The sequence below is a fragment of the Psittacula echo genome (genome assembly GCF_963264785.1).
Source record: "Psittacula echo genome assembly, chromosome: 2".
Classification (NCBI taxonomy): Eukaryota; Metazoa; Chordata; class Aves; order Psittaciformes; family Psittacidae; genus Psittacula; species Psittacula echo.
Genome location: NC_137737.1, coordinates 106,937,913 through 106,954,696, shown reverse-complemented (window position 1 = coordinate 106,954,696; position 16,784 = coordinate 106,937,913). Strand labels below are relative to the sequence as shown.

General features: G+C 43.1%; 1 protein-coding gene across 1 annotated transcript in view; it reads left to right on the top strand.

Moving 5' to 3' along the window:
- The window catches only part of RAB31 (RAB31, member RAS oncogene family), a 63,229-nt gene that overhangs the window by 24,747 nt on the left and 21,698 nt on the right, over nt 1–16,784 (top strand). The window contains exons 2-3 of the mRNA XM_080610774.1: nt 266–345; nt 2,972–3,053. Coding sequence (XP_080466900.1) covers nt 266–345; nt 2,972–3,053 — 162 coding nt within the window. The remainder of the gene's footprint in view (nt 1–265; nt 346–2,971; nt 3,054–16,784) is intronic.

Here is a 16,784-nt window from a genome sequence, read left to right as displayed (position 1 = left end):
TGCACCAGGAATATAAAATCCACCCAAGACCATACAAGGTTTGGAGAGAAGGGAGTGTTGGGAAGAGGACCAGGGAGCTCCATTCACAATGCTGACCTTTGAAAAGGATAATCCTTATGCTCACATTTCTTTTGAAATGTTTAACCTGCCCCACTGGCCATGAGAGGGGATTTAATTTCTCAGCTTATATTTGGCTATTTCTTCAAGTGAAGTGTTGATATGTAGGCTCCTCTGAACTCACTGCCATGCTTTCCTTTATTTTTAGGATACTGGGGTTGGGAAATCAAGCATTGTTTGTCGATTTGTCCAGGACCACTTTGACCACAATATTAGCCCTACTATTGGGTAAGTACCACGCGTAGTATCTTTTTTCTTCTATATGTCTTTTTAACTCACAGCCCTCTGTTGAGCTCCTTTCTTTTCCTTACTTTCAAGTCTGTGAATACTGTATATCTTTTTTCTCCCCGATTTATAAATCTCACTCAACTCTTTACTCTCCTTTAATGGCTTTCAGCTCATACTATGTGTTTAGAGAGTGTGGGGCTGCTCCAAACCAAGTCTGCTCTGGGAATACAGAGAGTCCCTCAGCTTACTGTATTGGAGCATAGTCTTATTGTGGAAAGGCTAAAAGAGCTCTGCCATTCTCCTCCTGTGAATGGTGTCTCTTGAAATAGCCTCTTTTCCTGGGGCTGTCCAGAACCACGCTGTATTGGCTGCTGTTGTGCATGGCCATGACTTCAAGCTGTTCTGTTTTGTTTTTCTTCACCCATATTACACCAAGAGATTCTTAGATGTCTTACTCAGCTGCTGTCCTTTTTGTCTTGTCAAGAGCTTCCCACTTTAGATTATATTTTGGTCATAGGACCTTAGGATTAAAGTAATTTTAGTTCCTACCAGTCAATGACGTATCAAACCTGATCCTGAGAGCTTAAAGAACTGAAACCCCACATCCCAAGAGGCTGTGATTTGCACAATGACCAGGGCACCCCATAGAAGGGTAATGGCAAAAGAACCATGGAGAGCCCTTGTTGACACACATGGATCTGTGTTGTGTGTCCTGCCAGGCTGGGCTGGAATATGGACAGTGTCTTCCTAGGTGTGGACATGCTTTCATCTAGGTTTGGGATGTATCACCTTATCCTGCCTTTCTCAAAATAGGGACAATGCAATTTAAACTAAGTATAGTTAATTCATACCTGTTCTTTAAAAACTGCTGAGCTTCCATGTGTCAGACCATCAGAACCTTATTAATTTATTGTCCGCTTAAACCACGATGTTCTGTAGTTGGTTTTAATTCCAGATCTTTTTCTTTTAACATCTTGGGGACAAATCTGTCAAGTCCTGTGTTACCTGGAATATTTTGAAAGTTGTTGTTCTCTTACAGGAAAGGAAGCTCATATGCAGTGTTTATGAAGGAGTAATTTGGGTGGGAAGGGCTGACCTGGCTTGTGTGTTAGAGCTGTCTTGAATCATCTGTGAAGGGTTGGTATTGATTGCCTTGTGTTGTTTAGAGGGTTGGATGACAGCTTTTAAAGCTCTGCCTTTCAATGCATGAAGGGTTTTCAGCTGGAAGTCGCAAGTTGAAGTTCCAGGGCAATTTTGTGCTCCTCAATGTAATGAATAGAGAAAATGGACAGCGAGAAAGGAAGCAAGTAATGAATAACATTACTGACTAAAGGACACTTGCTTGCAGTGAAGGAATTGATGGGAACTTGAATGGTTCTTTACTTCTGAATCACCAGCAGCCTTTTTCCCCAAGTAGTTGTTGTTGCTAAGTAAATGTCTTCTGCTCAAATAGGAAAAATGTTTTGCCTCTGTTACCGTGATTATGAAAAAAAAGGGATATTTTTTTCCATTTGAAAATTAAAGCGTGAAGGCTGCCTTGCACGTGGGTGCTATTACTTGTCTATACAGATAAGGTTTTTATTTTTGTTTTCTTCCGAATTAATAAAATATTTTAAACATACAATCTACAATAAATAGACAATGTGCAGTAGCTGCTGCGGCTCTAAAGTTCCTGGTTTTGAAGCTGTAAAGTGTTGCTTAATGCTTTGAGGAGAGTGGCACCCGAAAACAACCAAAGAAAACGCTGTTGCTTTTTTGGCCTTAATGTTTTTGTAAGCAGTGCAGTATTGTTAAATTCAAACAATTTCCAGTTGGCTGTAGAGGAGAACTCTGGTATATCATTCTCAGGAAATGTTTTGACCAGTCACACACTGTTTGATATCATTCAGTGCTTTTGTAATGACAGTGCATTGTATCAAATGCATCTTTATGAGCCAGGAAGAAGGTTACCACAATAGAAATTGTTCATCAGTGTCCACCCAGGATGGGGGGTGGGAATCTGCCAGAGTTTGGTGGTCTCCTAGGCAGCTTTCAAATGAAATGCTGTAATACAGAAAAAGCCTATGAATTTGTAACCTTCTTTCCTAAAAGAACAAAAATCACTGTGAAAGCACGGATAAATCACATCTCCTACAAAAACCAGAAGCCTCAAGGACTTCATTCATCTGAGGTGAGAGGGGGAAGAACTTTTTTCCATTTGTTCACCATATGCATTCCACAAGGTGACTTTTCTGTTCCCTGGTGATCCAGTATTCTAGGTTTAACTGAAAAACTGCGTATTTGTTGCCTGGTATGATGCTGGCTGATGCCTTCTTCTTGGGCCCATATCACTGAGAAGATGGAGGTAGCTACTAGCAGAAGTGTGAGCAGCAGGAACATTTGTATTCCTGGGCCCGTGCACAAATGCCCCCTGAACCTCAGAGGCTTTTTCCTGTGTTTAAGATAGATAGGTAGGTTTCATATATTTTATCTGAGAAAAGGGAGACTTTCACTTCTGTAGGCATTTTATCAAGGTTTTAGAGTTTCCCCATATGCGGTCTAACCCATCAGAACTTGCTGTGGTCTGTGCGTTTCCTATTCAGAGTGCTGGTCATGTTATGAATTTCTGCTGCTTCCTTCTTTTCAGAGCATCCTTCATGACTAAAACAGTGCCTTGTGGGAATGAGCTTCATAAGTTTCTGATCTGGGACACAGCTGGTCAGGAACGGGTGAGTATTGCATTGCTGTATGTCTTTGTTACCCAGGTCTCTTTTAATGTTTTGGCATACTTTATCTAAAACTTTCATCTTCAGAAGACTTTGGAAGTATACACCTGAATCTTTGCAAGGCTCTGCAAAGCAGGTGCTCAGCAGTCACCAAGAATATAGGTTCCAGTTTCACAGGTGGGGAAAATGAAAAGGCAAGCTGAATTGTCAGCCAGTTTCCTTAAGACAATTCAGGCAGTGCCCAAGCTACCTCCAGCTCCCCTCTGGTTTCATCAGGTTTATGTATGGCAGCTTTTGTTGGCGTTGGAAAGCACTTGACTTCCAGCACATGGGCTGGTGGGTGGTCTGAGCTTATGTAGTTGATGGGAAGCTCCACATGACCCAGCAGTGTGTGCCTGCAGCCCAGAAAGGCAACCATATCCTGGGCTGCATCAAAAGGAGCATGACCTGATTTCAGTAAGGCATTTGATACTGTCTCCCACAGCGTCCTCATAGATAAGCTAAGGAAGTGTGGGCTTGATGATCAGGTAGTGAGGTGGATCAAGAACTGGTTGAAAGGAAGAAGGCAGAGAGCTGTGGTCAATGGGGCAGAATCTAGCTGGAGGTCTGTGACTAGTGGAGTCCCTCAGGGGTCGGTGCTGGGACCAGTGCTGTTTAATATTTTCATCAGCGACCTGGATGAGGGAACTGAATGTACCCTCAGCAAGTTTGCTGATGACACTAAACTGGGAGGAGTGGCTGACACACCAGAAGGCTGTGCTGCCATCCAGCGGGACCTGGACAGGGTGGAGAGTTGGGCAGGGAGAAACTTGATCAAATTCAATAAGGGCAAGTGTGGAGTCTTGCATCTGGGGAGGAACAACCCCATGTACCAGTACAGGTTGGGGGTTGACCTGCTGGAAAGTAGTGAAGAGGAAAGGGACCTGGGGGTCTTGGTGGATAGGAGGATGACCATGAGCCAGCAATGTGCCCTTGTGGCCAAGAAGGCCAATGGCATCCTAGGGTGCATTAGAAAGGGTGTAGTTAGTAGGTCAAGAGAGGTTCTCCTCCCCCTCTACTCTGCCTTGGTGAGGCTGCATCTGGAATATTGTGTCCAGTTCTGGGCCCCTCAGTTCAAGAAGGACAGGGAATTGCTTGAGAGTCCAGCGCAGAGCCACAAAGATGATTAAGGGAGTGGAACATTTCCCTTATGAGGAGAGGCTGAGGGAGCTGGGTCTCTTTAGCTTGGAGAAGAGGAGACTGAGGGGTGACCTCATCAATGTTTACAAATATGTAAAGGGTGAGTGTCAGGATGATGGAGCTAGGCTTTTCTCAGTGATGTCCAGTGATAGGACAAGGGGCAATGGGTGTAAACTGGAGCATAAGAGGTTCCATGTGAACATCAGGAAAAACTTCTTTACTGTGAGAGTGACAGAGCACTGGAACAGGTTGCCCAGGGGGGTTGTGGAGTCTCCTACATTGGAGATATTCAAGGCCCGGCTGGACAAGTTCCTGTGTGATGTACTCTAGGTTACCCTGCTCTTGCAGGGGAGTTGGACTAGATGAGCTTTTGAGGTCCCTTTCAACCCTTGGGATTCTGTGATTCTGTGACCAGCAGGTCGAAGGAGGTGATCCTGCCCCTCTGCTCTGCTCTCGTGAGACCTCACCTGCAGTGCTGCATCCAGCTCTGGGGACCCCAACACAAGAGGGACATGGATCTGCTGGAGCAAGTCCAGAGTTGGCCACCAAGATGCTCAGAGGGCTGGAGCACGTCTCCTGTGAAGACAAGCTGAGAGAGCTGTGGTTGTTCAGCTTGGAGAAGGCTGCAGGGAGACCTTAGAGTAGCCTTCCAGTACCTAAAGGGTACAAGAAACCTGGAAAGGGACTTTTTACAAGGGCATGCAGGAATAGGACAAGGGGAATAGCTTTAAACTGAGAGTACATTTAGATTAGATATTAGGAAGAAATTTGTTACTGTGAAGGGTGGTGAGACAGTGGCACAGGTTGCCCAGAGAAGCTGAGGCTGCTGCATCTCTGGCAGTGTTCAAGGCCAGGTTGGATGGGGCTTTGACCAACCTGGTTTAGTGGAAGGTGTTCCTGCCTGTGCCAAGGGGTGTGGAACTAGATTATCTTTAAGGTCTGTTCCAAACTGAACCATTTTATGATTCTAAGACTCTGGGGTTGTCCTGAGTTGGGACATTGAATATGGGCACAGGTTGTGTCTGCTGTTACTATTTTGGAAATTAGTGTCAGCAACCTGAATCACTTCGAGTTTTCATCTTGATTTTTCAAATGTGAAGTGAATTGTTTAAATTAAGTAGCTTTTCATTTGGCTTTTCAAAAAAAAGCCATAATGGGGCTCCTGTGCATTATGTTGACTGTATGTAAGCCTAGTTGGCCATTTGTTTCTTTTAATAGCCTCACGCAGTAGTATGCAGTAATATGCTGTAGAACTGTGGAGTTCTTTTAATAAATGCCTACATTTATCTCGAGATAAATTTATCTTGAGATAAATGTGGAAAGATGTGGAAAACCCCATGCACATGTTTTAAAATATCTTCAGACTCTCTTGTGAAATTGCATTGTTCTTGTTCATAGAAAAATACAGCTATGCTCATGTCAGGTTGGGGTAAAATGACGTGGTTATACAGGCTGTAATGTCAGTCCTCATACATCCCACTGTATTCTCCACACCTTGTATGTGAATTGCAGGTGACAAAGATTTTTGCTCTTAAGTGCAGGAAATGTTTGTGCTTTTATTTACAGAGTGCAGCATGATGTAAAGTAGTCCTGATGAAATCTACTGGCACTTAGCAGTTCAGTATGTTATTTATGATGGGAAAACGGATCTTGAAAAACATATTTGAAGTATAGCATAATGCCTTTCCTTGAATCTTGTTTGTTCCATTTCTGTGTGGTCTGGAGCTGATAACAAGCCAATTATTGCAGGAGGTAGCAAAGGTTGAGGTTTTTTCCCGTGGTTTGAGTTTCCTTGCTTATTCTCTCTCTTCCCTCTGCTGCCCTGCTCTGCTTTCTTTTCATTTTCCCTTTTAGCTCTTCAGCACACAAAACTCAGTTCTTGACATTTAGATGTAAGTATTAATATGTTTTCTCTCATAGTCTTAAGACTCTCAAAGCTTTTCTTCAAAGTAGGTGAATATTAATAAAGTCGCATTTATTGAACTAAACACTGCCTCATTTGAGGCAGGAAATCTGTGACTGAGCTCTGACTCTTGGACACAAAGTCCATCCTTCCTATCTAGTCCCTTATGTTTCCTCTGCATTTTTTTAAGCTCATAATTTTTTGAACATCTGCCTTTTTTTTTGTTTCCTTTTTTTGTGCCCAACAGTGATGAGCAGTGACCACCACAAACCTGGTTAGATTGCTCGGAATGTATTACAGATAAGTTTTATGTTACAGGTTTTCATGTCTAGTTGTAAATTGTAACTTCTTTAATCCAGGGACCACGTTTTTTTTCTCTGTACAATGTATTCCCAATCCTTCACTAGGACTTTAGGAAACTGAGGTGCTACAGTAAACAAAGTCAGTGGGTGCTGAGTGCTAGCTGCTGAGGCAGACAGGTTTCCTAGGGTGAGGTCCCTACTGTTCCAGGTCATTCTCTGTCTTAGGGCATCCCCATTTTACAGCTAAACATATGATGCTTCTCAGTACCTTACTCACTTTAATTTGTATCTGGTATTTTGGTTACTTTGTCTTGCGTTGCTCTTTCTCATCTTCTGTTCAGGAACAAATTTCTCTCCCTGTTAATCTCTTTCTCATAATCCTCCTTACAACAGTGATGACCGAAAGCTTCCAGCCTAGCCCAACCTCTGGGCCAATTGCTGGTTTTCATAATGTACTAATACATGTACTCCGAGTGGTGTTTCTGCTCTGGGACTTGTTGGTCTTCCCTTGTTCTTTGCAATTTTTCTGTGAGGCTTTATGTTCCACAGTTTCGTCAGTGCTGATAGCTGTGTTTAGGACTTCCTGCTCTTTCAACATTGCCTGCCTTTGGCTATGTTCTCCTAAATGCAAAGCCAAGCATGGGGCTTGTGTGTGCTTATTCTGGGGTCAGGGTGCTCTGTGTTTCCCTAGCTGTGCCAGCTGTTGCTGTGTCTACATGCTGGTGTGGAGCCTTCACAGCAGAGGAGCCCTGGTTGCGATTTAACTGAAGCCTTATTATTCCATGAAAGTTAATCTCAAACCTTAAGCATGGTAGAGGGGGCAGGTGGAAATGACAGCAGCAGGTCTTCTGTGCTCCTCGTTCATGAGTTTCACCTTTCTCATGAGTTTTCTCCTCCTTTTTCATGAGTTTCTGTGCGCAACAAACTGGGAAACTGCCAGCTTGGAGACTGTAGAGAAACCACTCATCAGTACCTTAGTCACAAGCCCTTATTTAAGCAATGCTCTATGAGAACCAGCGTGCCTGCAGGCCGCCTCCAGTCAGCTGGGAGAAACTGGAAATCCATGTGGCTGCTTCTGAAAAGGAGCTGTATCCTGGGTACTCAGAGAAGCCAGCTGGAAGCACTCAGCACCCCCTTGAGGCCTTGAATCAACTTTCTGATAGCCACTTGTCATGTTGCAAGCCTTTGGAAATGGTAGTCATTGTTGGGTTTAAAAGCTTTTAGGAATAGCTGAGTTAGTTGAAGCAGCTTAATATACAGGCAAGCCAGTCAGAGATTGGTTGTGGAGAACAGGTAACTTCTGGTTCATATGGATAGTAGATACAATATTTTATTTCTTCTGTGTCAGGAAACTTGGAATTGCAGGCAAGGGTAGTGAAGGAACCAGAATTCCAATTTTGTGGGGAAATAATGAGAAATGTCACTTCTGCAGAATGAAAATAGTGCAGAAAAAATGGAGATCAAAAGCGTTTCCATGATAGCCTTGGTGGGAGCGAAAGCTTGGCATGCGTCCTGGAGGAGACCCTGGAGAGGGGTACGTGGCTCTCCGGCAGCTCTTTGCTGCGGAAAATTCACATTGTACTTGATTACAAAAGGAGGGAGCTTCTTAATCCTTTTATCTTGTTCCTTCTTTTCCCTTTTTTGGATGGAGAGAATCTTAAACTGGCAGCACACTTAGCAAAATCCCCTACTTTTCTGTGCCTAAGTACTGCTCTCTGCAGACCCAGTTGCTTTGTGCTGTTGTACTGTTAGACAAGCCTGCTTAATATTCTGTTCCTCAGAATCACTTTCCTTCCACCTCACCGTCTTCCAAATGTCTCTTTTTCCCTATCTTCACTCTCCCCCCTTCCATCAGCTTTCAATTGTTGCTGTGGACTTCAGGACTTCAATGCACAACAGTTATGTTGTTGTTAGCAAAGATTCCCTCCCCTAAGAAGAGTCTCTTCACAAGTTAGTTAATGATGTTTTTATTAGCATATATGGTGGCCTAAGTAGCTTCTAATTACAATGCTTTGTGTGAATACCTTGGTGGCTGCCAGCTTTCCTTTTTGCCAGCTGAGGAATATTGTAGCAAATAGGGAGCCTGAGGGCTGTGTTTCTAGGGCAGGAAAATTTATCTCCGTCCTTTTAAAATGTAGTGTGCTGAACTGTGGGATTTTTAATTTTGTTTAATAGAAGGAGCCTCAATTACTTGAGCCCAATTTAAATTTGATAGGAATTACCCTGAGTTGTGTGCTTATGTTATTAACTGCTCCATTTCAAATCAAAGGCTGACTGATGGGAGATCTACAGCGCTTTATAGCCCCCTCTTTTCTGAGTGCCAGTAGCTGTCCTGGTGATTCTAAGACACAAGTTAGGGTGTGAAAACTGCTCCTTGAGAGGAGGACTTGTCCTTGCTGCAGTCTTGACTGGGACATATTCCCTAATCTGAGCAACCTAATCACTGAGCTTATGGATGTCTCCTGAAACCAGGCTGTCCTGAGAGGAGTTAACACCAGCTATCAATGACTTGAATTAACTTCTGCAGTCAAGACGTAGCGTGGATTTTGCTCTACAGTTTTATATAGGTGATGCTGATGGTAGCCCAGAGCTCAGTCAGCATAGAGGTGGCTCTTTGTATATGGTGCAAGGACCTCCCTGCAGTGAGCTACTGCTCTCTTGCGTGCTGCAGAGGTCAGCAGGTGACTTGGTAGTATGTGTGTTTGTAAGAGCACCAGTGGCATTAGAGCTAGGAAGTGAATATGTTATTTCTGCTATTTTTAGAGTGAGCATGAAGCACGGTAAATGGTTTAAGAGATGCGTGTGGATGTGTTGTTTCTTAAGCACCAACAAACTTGCAGCATGTATAGCAAAGTGTTGGAATTTTTCCCTTCCTCACTTTTAGAATTTTTACATATTTGAGAAAAATGCTCATTCTTCTTAAATTTAGCTAGTAAAAAATACACGTAGGTCAGAAGCAGACAGATCTCTCCTGATTTATTCAGCTTGAGAATCCTGAGAACTGGAATGTCAGCCTTCAATCATGTAGGGAAAACTACTCAAGGTTACGAAGTGCTAAATGGTATCTGATAGTGGCTTTCATGCATAGCATTTTTCCATTCACTCATTGCCAGCTGAGAATGTCAGGAATTTTGTATCCCTCCCTCCCTGTGCTGCTTCTTGTGCAAGCAGCTTATGTGTTGGGATAATCTGTTCAATGGGTCCGGTTTTTGCCTTTGCTTCTCTCCACACCCTGACTTTCTGTTTGTTGGTAGCTGCTGCCTCCAAGGTGACAGGAATGGGGCATGTAAATGCCCAGACTTGGGCAAGTAGAGGCTCCCAAGCTGAAGAATGGGTACCGTTCATGGTACATGGACTTCTTAGTGAGCTCTTGCAAGTCAGATGCAGTTGTGGCAGCCTCTGGCTCTTTCCCCGTGGGGATCCATGGAAACAGTTAAGGCAGCCTTCCTAAACAGGCTGGTAGTTACGTGTTTCTGACACTGGTCTACCATGCTTTTCACCACGAGAACCTCAATGGTTTGGGTTGTAGTAATGGGGGCCAAAGTATGAGAAGGATTGTGCTTCAGGTGGGTTTGGGGGCAGAATTGAAGGAGGGTTTATGGAGGCCATGTGGCAGGAGAGACAGGCCATCCAAAATCACCTGCAGAGGGGCTGGGGAGGGACTGCTGAGCAAGGGGACCAAGCTGCGTCAAAGTCCTAGTCTAGAAAGGTGAGTGCGTGTAGTAGGAAGGGAAGGAAGTTGCAGAGCTGTGTCAGTGCCTGCACAGGTAAGCTTCTAGACAGAAGCTGTTGCTGTCCTTACCATTAATGGCACCCAGACAAAGAAAGGTTAAGGATCTCTGACCTTGAGCCAAGTGGTCTTGGCCACTCATATGCAGTGTATGTAGTCAGAAAGCACCTTCTCAAGAATGGGAAGGAATCTAGTTGAATGATTACAGCTGTCAGGAAGCAAATCTTGTGCTGCTGTGCACCTGCAGGTGCTTGAAAAGGCACTATGTGGAAAAATCTTCGCCAGATTCAGCTCTTGACGTGAGAAGGTGCATAACACTTGCTGAATACTGTTCTGATTCTGCTTGCTTGGTGCATCCTTACCCTTTCCAGACATGTTTGTAGGCAGAGTTCTAATGCTGTTGCAGTAAAAACACGTGACGTTCTTTACAGTCTAGGACTGTAAAAGCAACCCAGAACAGTTGGGGGGTGGTTGTCATTGGTTTTGGGTTTGTTGTCTTTTTTCCTCTTGGCTGTGGAGTCTGGAAGTGACATCCTGCTGTGGCAGTAAGCCAGCACTGGGGTGTAGCACAAAGATGGTGCAAAGAACTGCTGACATGAATTAGTGTTCCCTGGTGTGCCTGTAAGATTGAATGAATCCAGACTGTCTTTGTCAGCATCTGTGTAAATAAGCAGGAGTGGTAGATTTCATTTCTCTGTTTATTCGGCCTCTGTTGCTTTCTAAACTAGCATTGCATGAGACATGGTTAAGAGACTTCACTAATACAGCTCAGGTGTGATTTACATTATGTTCCCTTGAATTAATTTTTCTCTTCTAAGTACTGTGATATGGCTACCATGTGGGTTTTTCTTCTTCTTCATTCTGTACTGCTAGTACAGGGGAAACATGAAAAGCATTACCTACCCGACCAAATATACCCCCCTCCATGATGAGATATATGCACAGGAAACAGAAATCAAAGTATTACAGAGCTTTCAAATAGGTGGTAAATTCCTTAGTGGCTGGTTGCTTCCATTTTTCTGCCCTTTACAAGGGCAAAGCTTCAGTGAGATGGCCAGATGAGGGGCTGCAGAATCCCAAAATACTCCTGGCATCAATTAGAGCAGCTCTGGTTATGCTGAACGTGCACTTGCAACACCCAAGACTGAATTTGTCCTCTGTGCTGAGGGCTGTACAGCTGTAAAGGTTGGGCAGCTTCTGGTTGGATCCTGAGAGAAAAGGGGACCTGCTCTCAGAGGAAATTTCATAATGTGCTTGTGGGCTCACTTCTTCCTTAGTGGCAGAGATGATGAACCACAAGAGCAAAGTGGATGTGTTGGTAGCGGAGCACGAGTACAAAGGTGCTCTGAACCCAGTTAGCATTGCACCAGAACTTACGTGACTTTGTAGCACACTGAGTGGTGTGCTGTAAGGAAGAGATTCTTAAAAGTCTGCATGAAGCTACATAAGTCATTGATTTTTAGGTTCTTGGGGCATGTCTTTGGTGAAATAAGTTTCTTATTTATATTTTGAATAGTCCTTTTGGCCTGGCTGTAGCTATTGTATTGGAAAATGTATCCCTATGACTTAAATATTGCATTGCATGGTTTAGTGACCTCAGCCTCACAAGTTGGTATTAACTCCTACGAAAGCAGAACAGGCCTAATGAATGATGAAGTGGGTCAGTATTTGCAAATAGGAAGATGTTTTGTGGATACTGAATGAGAGGCACAGGACTTCTAAATTTCCACAGTAGGTGAGCTGCTAGTGATAGTTTACTCATTATACGAAGATGTCTTCCCAGTGCCTAGAAGGACATGGTGGGAAATGGTGTGGGTAAAATTCAGTTGTATAAGCAGCAAGTCCTTGTATCCCAACAAACATGTATGCTATAAAGTTGTAAGTGGGTTTTGGGGGAAACAGAGGAGGAAAGCCACCTCTATTAATGTATTAGTTAATTAATACAATGTATTTAATGGTTAAAGGATGATCATGTGTTTATGATGCAGCCACGAGAAAGTGTATTACATGTAAGGGGAAGTGCAGTTAAGGCAGCTTTATGTTTGGAGTGCTGCAGACAAATGTGGTCACCAGCACTCAGAAAGGAAGCTGAATCAGGTGCAGAGAAATGTGATTAGACTCTTCTGCATTGCCTTATCTTCAGACTGGAAGAGCCTGGTTTATCAGAATGGCAAAGTTAATACTGCAAAACTGCTCGATATTCATATTTCAGCTAAAGGCAAGCATTGATGTTTGAATTTTAGTAAGTCAAAGTGCAAGTAAATTATAAGAAACTTAGTAATTAGGAATTCAGGATTTTATTAATCATCAAAGTAATAAGATCCCTGTCGGAGTATCGGGGGGGAAAAAAACCCTAATTATTTTAGTCCGGATCTTGGTTAGCTTCTGAAATGTATTAGGAGTGTGGTTATTTGTGATGGTGGGAGCTGAGACATGGCTGTTTTGGGTCTGTGTTGCTCTGTTAGTCCAAGGTGGTGTGAGCTGCTGCTGGCTGCAGGTAGGGGTGACAACTGCCGGAGCACTGCTCTTGGGTGTGGGTTGTGGAGGGGCTGACTCCCCAGCAAGTTGGGGTTGTGACATGTGAGTCCATGTGGCAGAGCCAGAGGTGGCTGCCCAAGCGTTTTAGGTGGCCCTTCTTGAGAAGCAGAGCTGTTCTCATGGTAAATCTCAAACTGCTCCTGTTTCTCCTAATTTTCTTGGGAATTACTGGATACAGAAATACTAAGCTATAATATCAAGGTTATAGACATTGTAATTTATACAGAGGTAGTCTCATGAGATTTAATTTTGTGAGCTGATTTTTTTGAGAGTCACTTGTTTTGGACATCTGTCCTACATTTGGTCCTTGGCAGGTAAAAAATGTGCACATTAGTATTTTGTATCCCTTTAATTAATTTTGTGTGACTCTGTTTTTCCAGGTAATTAGGCCAGAAAAACGTTCAAGAGGACTTTGCTTTTGGGCACTGATTTAGAAGAAAAAAAAAATCATAAGATTTTCATATTTGTGATATTTGAAAATCAGTGCCTATAGACCACATGTATTAAGAGTCCACTATTTATCATGAGTCTTGCTCAGAGTTACAGTTTTTCAACCCCTCTTGATTCATTCTGTGTTGCAAAGAGTCTCTTCCTGTTTTCTTGTGGACAACAGTGATTTCTTATGACTGGTACATAGTGTATCATCGTGTTTGTTTATTAGACTGTACAAAAGAATGACAAAGGGAATTTCATTTTGGTTGTATTTGATATTCTGTACTTTTATAACCGATAATAGTTGTTACTGGTGTACTTTCAGTTGTTACTAAACAATTTGAAAGTACTTCTCAGACTATAGGAAATTGCAATAAGATGCATTGTAATCCCATTTTGGGCACTTTGACCAAAGTAAGATATGAAATCTTGAGTGTCAGGTTTATCCAAACGGGAATATGAATTTACATGCCAGATGAAATCTATCCCTTGATATTAAAAAAAAACACCTAGATCGTGAAGCTACATGCCCAAATGTGGGCAAAATGTTTGTCCTCTTTAAAGGCCTCATAGCTAAAGTATTACTCAAGAATCATGAAAGAGGAAATAACTGTCCTGTCAGCTGAGCAAGTAGATAGATTTTCAGTAGAGTAGATTAGGGAGGTCATACTTACGTTAGCAACAACTACTGAGCCTGAGTGCCTTTCAGAGGCAGTTGCCTTTCTAAGCCTAGCTTGCTGTGGTCTTGCCCTCCCTCTTTCCAAGCTTATGAGGAATCAGAATATTTAAGTAGATTATTTTGTCTTAAATGCATTCCTCCTGCATGCTGCGCCTCTGGTAGATGCTTTTTCTGTTTCTTAAAAAAAGCAGCAGGTCAAACATAGTTTGACACAGTTTGAGTTTCTGTTATTGAAGTGCAACACACTGTTGCCATTAACCCTAATTAATATCCAGAAATGTTTCCAAAGAAGTTTTCTTTGTTTCTGCATATTATCTGCACTGATTTTAAATTATCATTGCTTTCATTATGGGAAAAACAGAGTAAAATTGCCAGTGGCAGTAGACTGTACCAGCAGAGATGTGCACAAAGAAGTTCTGCAAGTGCAGAGCTATTTGAGTGTGGTCTAAACTTTATGAATCTGCTTTCTAGTAGTCCTGTCCTCCCTTCTTTTTCTCAGCCATGCTTTCCCACCCTTTCCTTTTGGTTGAGCCTGGGGCTTATCTGATGAACAACCAGCTGGTTTGGGAATTGAGCTAAAAATTAATCCTACCCAAAAAATGGTTGTTTGCGTTCAATTCTACTTATCCATGACCCAGTGAAAGAGGTCTGCTTTTGTGTTGTTTTGTTGTTGTTATTACTACTACTACTTTCTGGCCCTAACACTGGCAATAATCTTCAATGAAACAGCTATTATGGAAAGTGTTCTTGTCACCTGGTCAAAAGAAAAGGGAGTGAAATTCCCAAGATGTTGTACAGGTTCTCAGTGTGCTTTCTGGGCCATTATTGAAGGAATTTGAAGTATGTGAGTTTTAACTGCATGGCTCCTGGGAAGTGCGATTACTGTTATCTTAGAGCTCTTTGTAAATTTATGAATACTGTGTAATCTAGATTAAAACCAAATCTCCATGTGTGTAGACTATGTTGGTTTTATCCCAAGAGTTTACAGACTGGGAGGAATGTGCATACACCATGAAAGGTTAGACCTACCCTCCACAATTAAGGTCCCTAATTTTCAGGCTACTTTTAATGCAACATGTGTTGATGAGCAGGTCTTGGAAATTCCTGAAGTCTGTAGGAGATAACTTCTTGTCACAGGTACTCACTAGGAGAGATGCCCTCCTAGTGTTACTTTTTGTGAATAGAGAAGGACTTGTGTGGGATGTGATGGTAGGTGTCTGCCCTGGCCACGGTGATCATTAAATGGTTGAGTATAATGAGAAAAAAGTACAGCAGAGTTGCCACGTTGGACTTCAGGAGAGCAAATGTTAAGCTACTCAGGGAGCTGTCTAACAGAGTACATGTGGAAACTGCTTTTGAGAGCTTAGGAGTCCATGAGGGCTGGTCGGTCTTTAAGAACCACCTTTTAGAAGCACAGGAGCCCGCAATTCCACTGTGTTGCAAGTCAAGTAAGCAGGACAGAAGACCAGCTTGGATGGACAGGGAACTCCTCATGGAGCTCACAAAGTAAAAGGAACTGTATGATCTCTAGAAGCAACGTCAGGCTTCTCAAGAGGAGTCCAGAGCTGTAGTTTGTATATGCAGGGAGAAGACACGAAAGACCAAAGCTCAATGAGAGTTGAAATGAGACAGTGTTGTTTCAGATAACAAGAAGGGCTTTTAAAAGTATATTAATAGCAAGAGGAGGTCTGAAGAAAATATTCTTGTTGAACATGATCATCTGGGATGAACATGGTCAACAGGGATGAAGAAAAAGCAAAGGTGTTCATTGTGGTTTTTGCCTCAGCCTTGAATAGCACTGATAGATGTTAGGCTGTCCAGTCTCCTGTGTTGAAGGACTACTAATGCAGGAACTGTGACTTTTCATTTGTAGACATTGGAATTGTTAGGAGTCAGGTGTATCAGCTGAATGTTCACAAGTCAATGGTGCCTGATGGGATTCATCCCAGAGTTCTGAAGGAGCTAGCGGATGTTACAGCAGGACCCCTCTTCCATCATCTACCAGAGGACCTGGGAGTCTGGGGAGGGTCCTGTTGACTAGAAGCTAGCCAGTGTTATTCCAATCTACAAAAAGGGCATGAGGGAGGAGGGCTCACAAAGGGGCAGTTTTGTTTAACTAGTTTGATACCCTTCTGTGATAAGGTCACCTGGCTAAATGGATGAATGAAAGGTGATGAATTTCTGTAATTTAGAAAGAAATCTGTAGATTTTCTGTATTTTAGTAAGGCTTTTGATACTGCCCCTCACATCATTAAGTTGTCCAACTGTAAGATGAGTGGGTTTATGGAACACTGGGTGAGGCAGAGTTCAAAGGTTTATAGTGAATGGGGCTACATCTGGGTGGTGACTAGTCACCAGCGGTGTTCCTCAGGGTTCAGTTGTAGGGCCAGTCGTGTTCAAGATGTTTATCAATGGTCTGGATGGAGGAGTTGAACGCACCATTAGTGAGTTTGTTGACAATACCAAACTGGGAGGTGCTATTGACTCTCTTGGGAGACAAGATGCCTGGCAGAGGGATCTAGCTACGCTGGAGAATTGGGCAATGGTTAATGGGATGAAATTTGGTGAGTCGAAATGCTGAACTCTGCACCTAGGATGGAGTAATGCCAGGCACTAATATAAGTTGGGAGTGACTAGGGAGCAGCCCTGCAGAAAGGAATCTGGGGGTTCTGGTCAACAGTAGACTCAGTAGGAGTCAGCAGTGTGCCTTGGCAGCCAAGAGGGCAAATGGCATCCTAGGGTGCATCAAACACAGCAGAACCAGCTGGTCAAAAGGAATGACTGTCCCAGTGTACTCAGCATTGGTGTGGCCTCACTCCGAGTGCTGTGTACAGTGCTGGGCCCCACAATTTAAGGAGGACGTGAAGGTCTTTGACTATGTCCAGAGGAGGGCAACAAGGCTTGTGAAAGAGCTGGAATGTCCTTTGAGGAGCTGAGGACTTTGGGCTTGTCTAGTCTGAAGAAAAGGAGG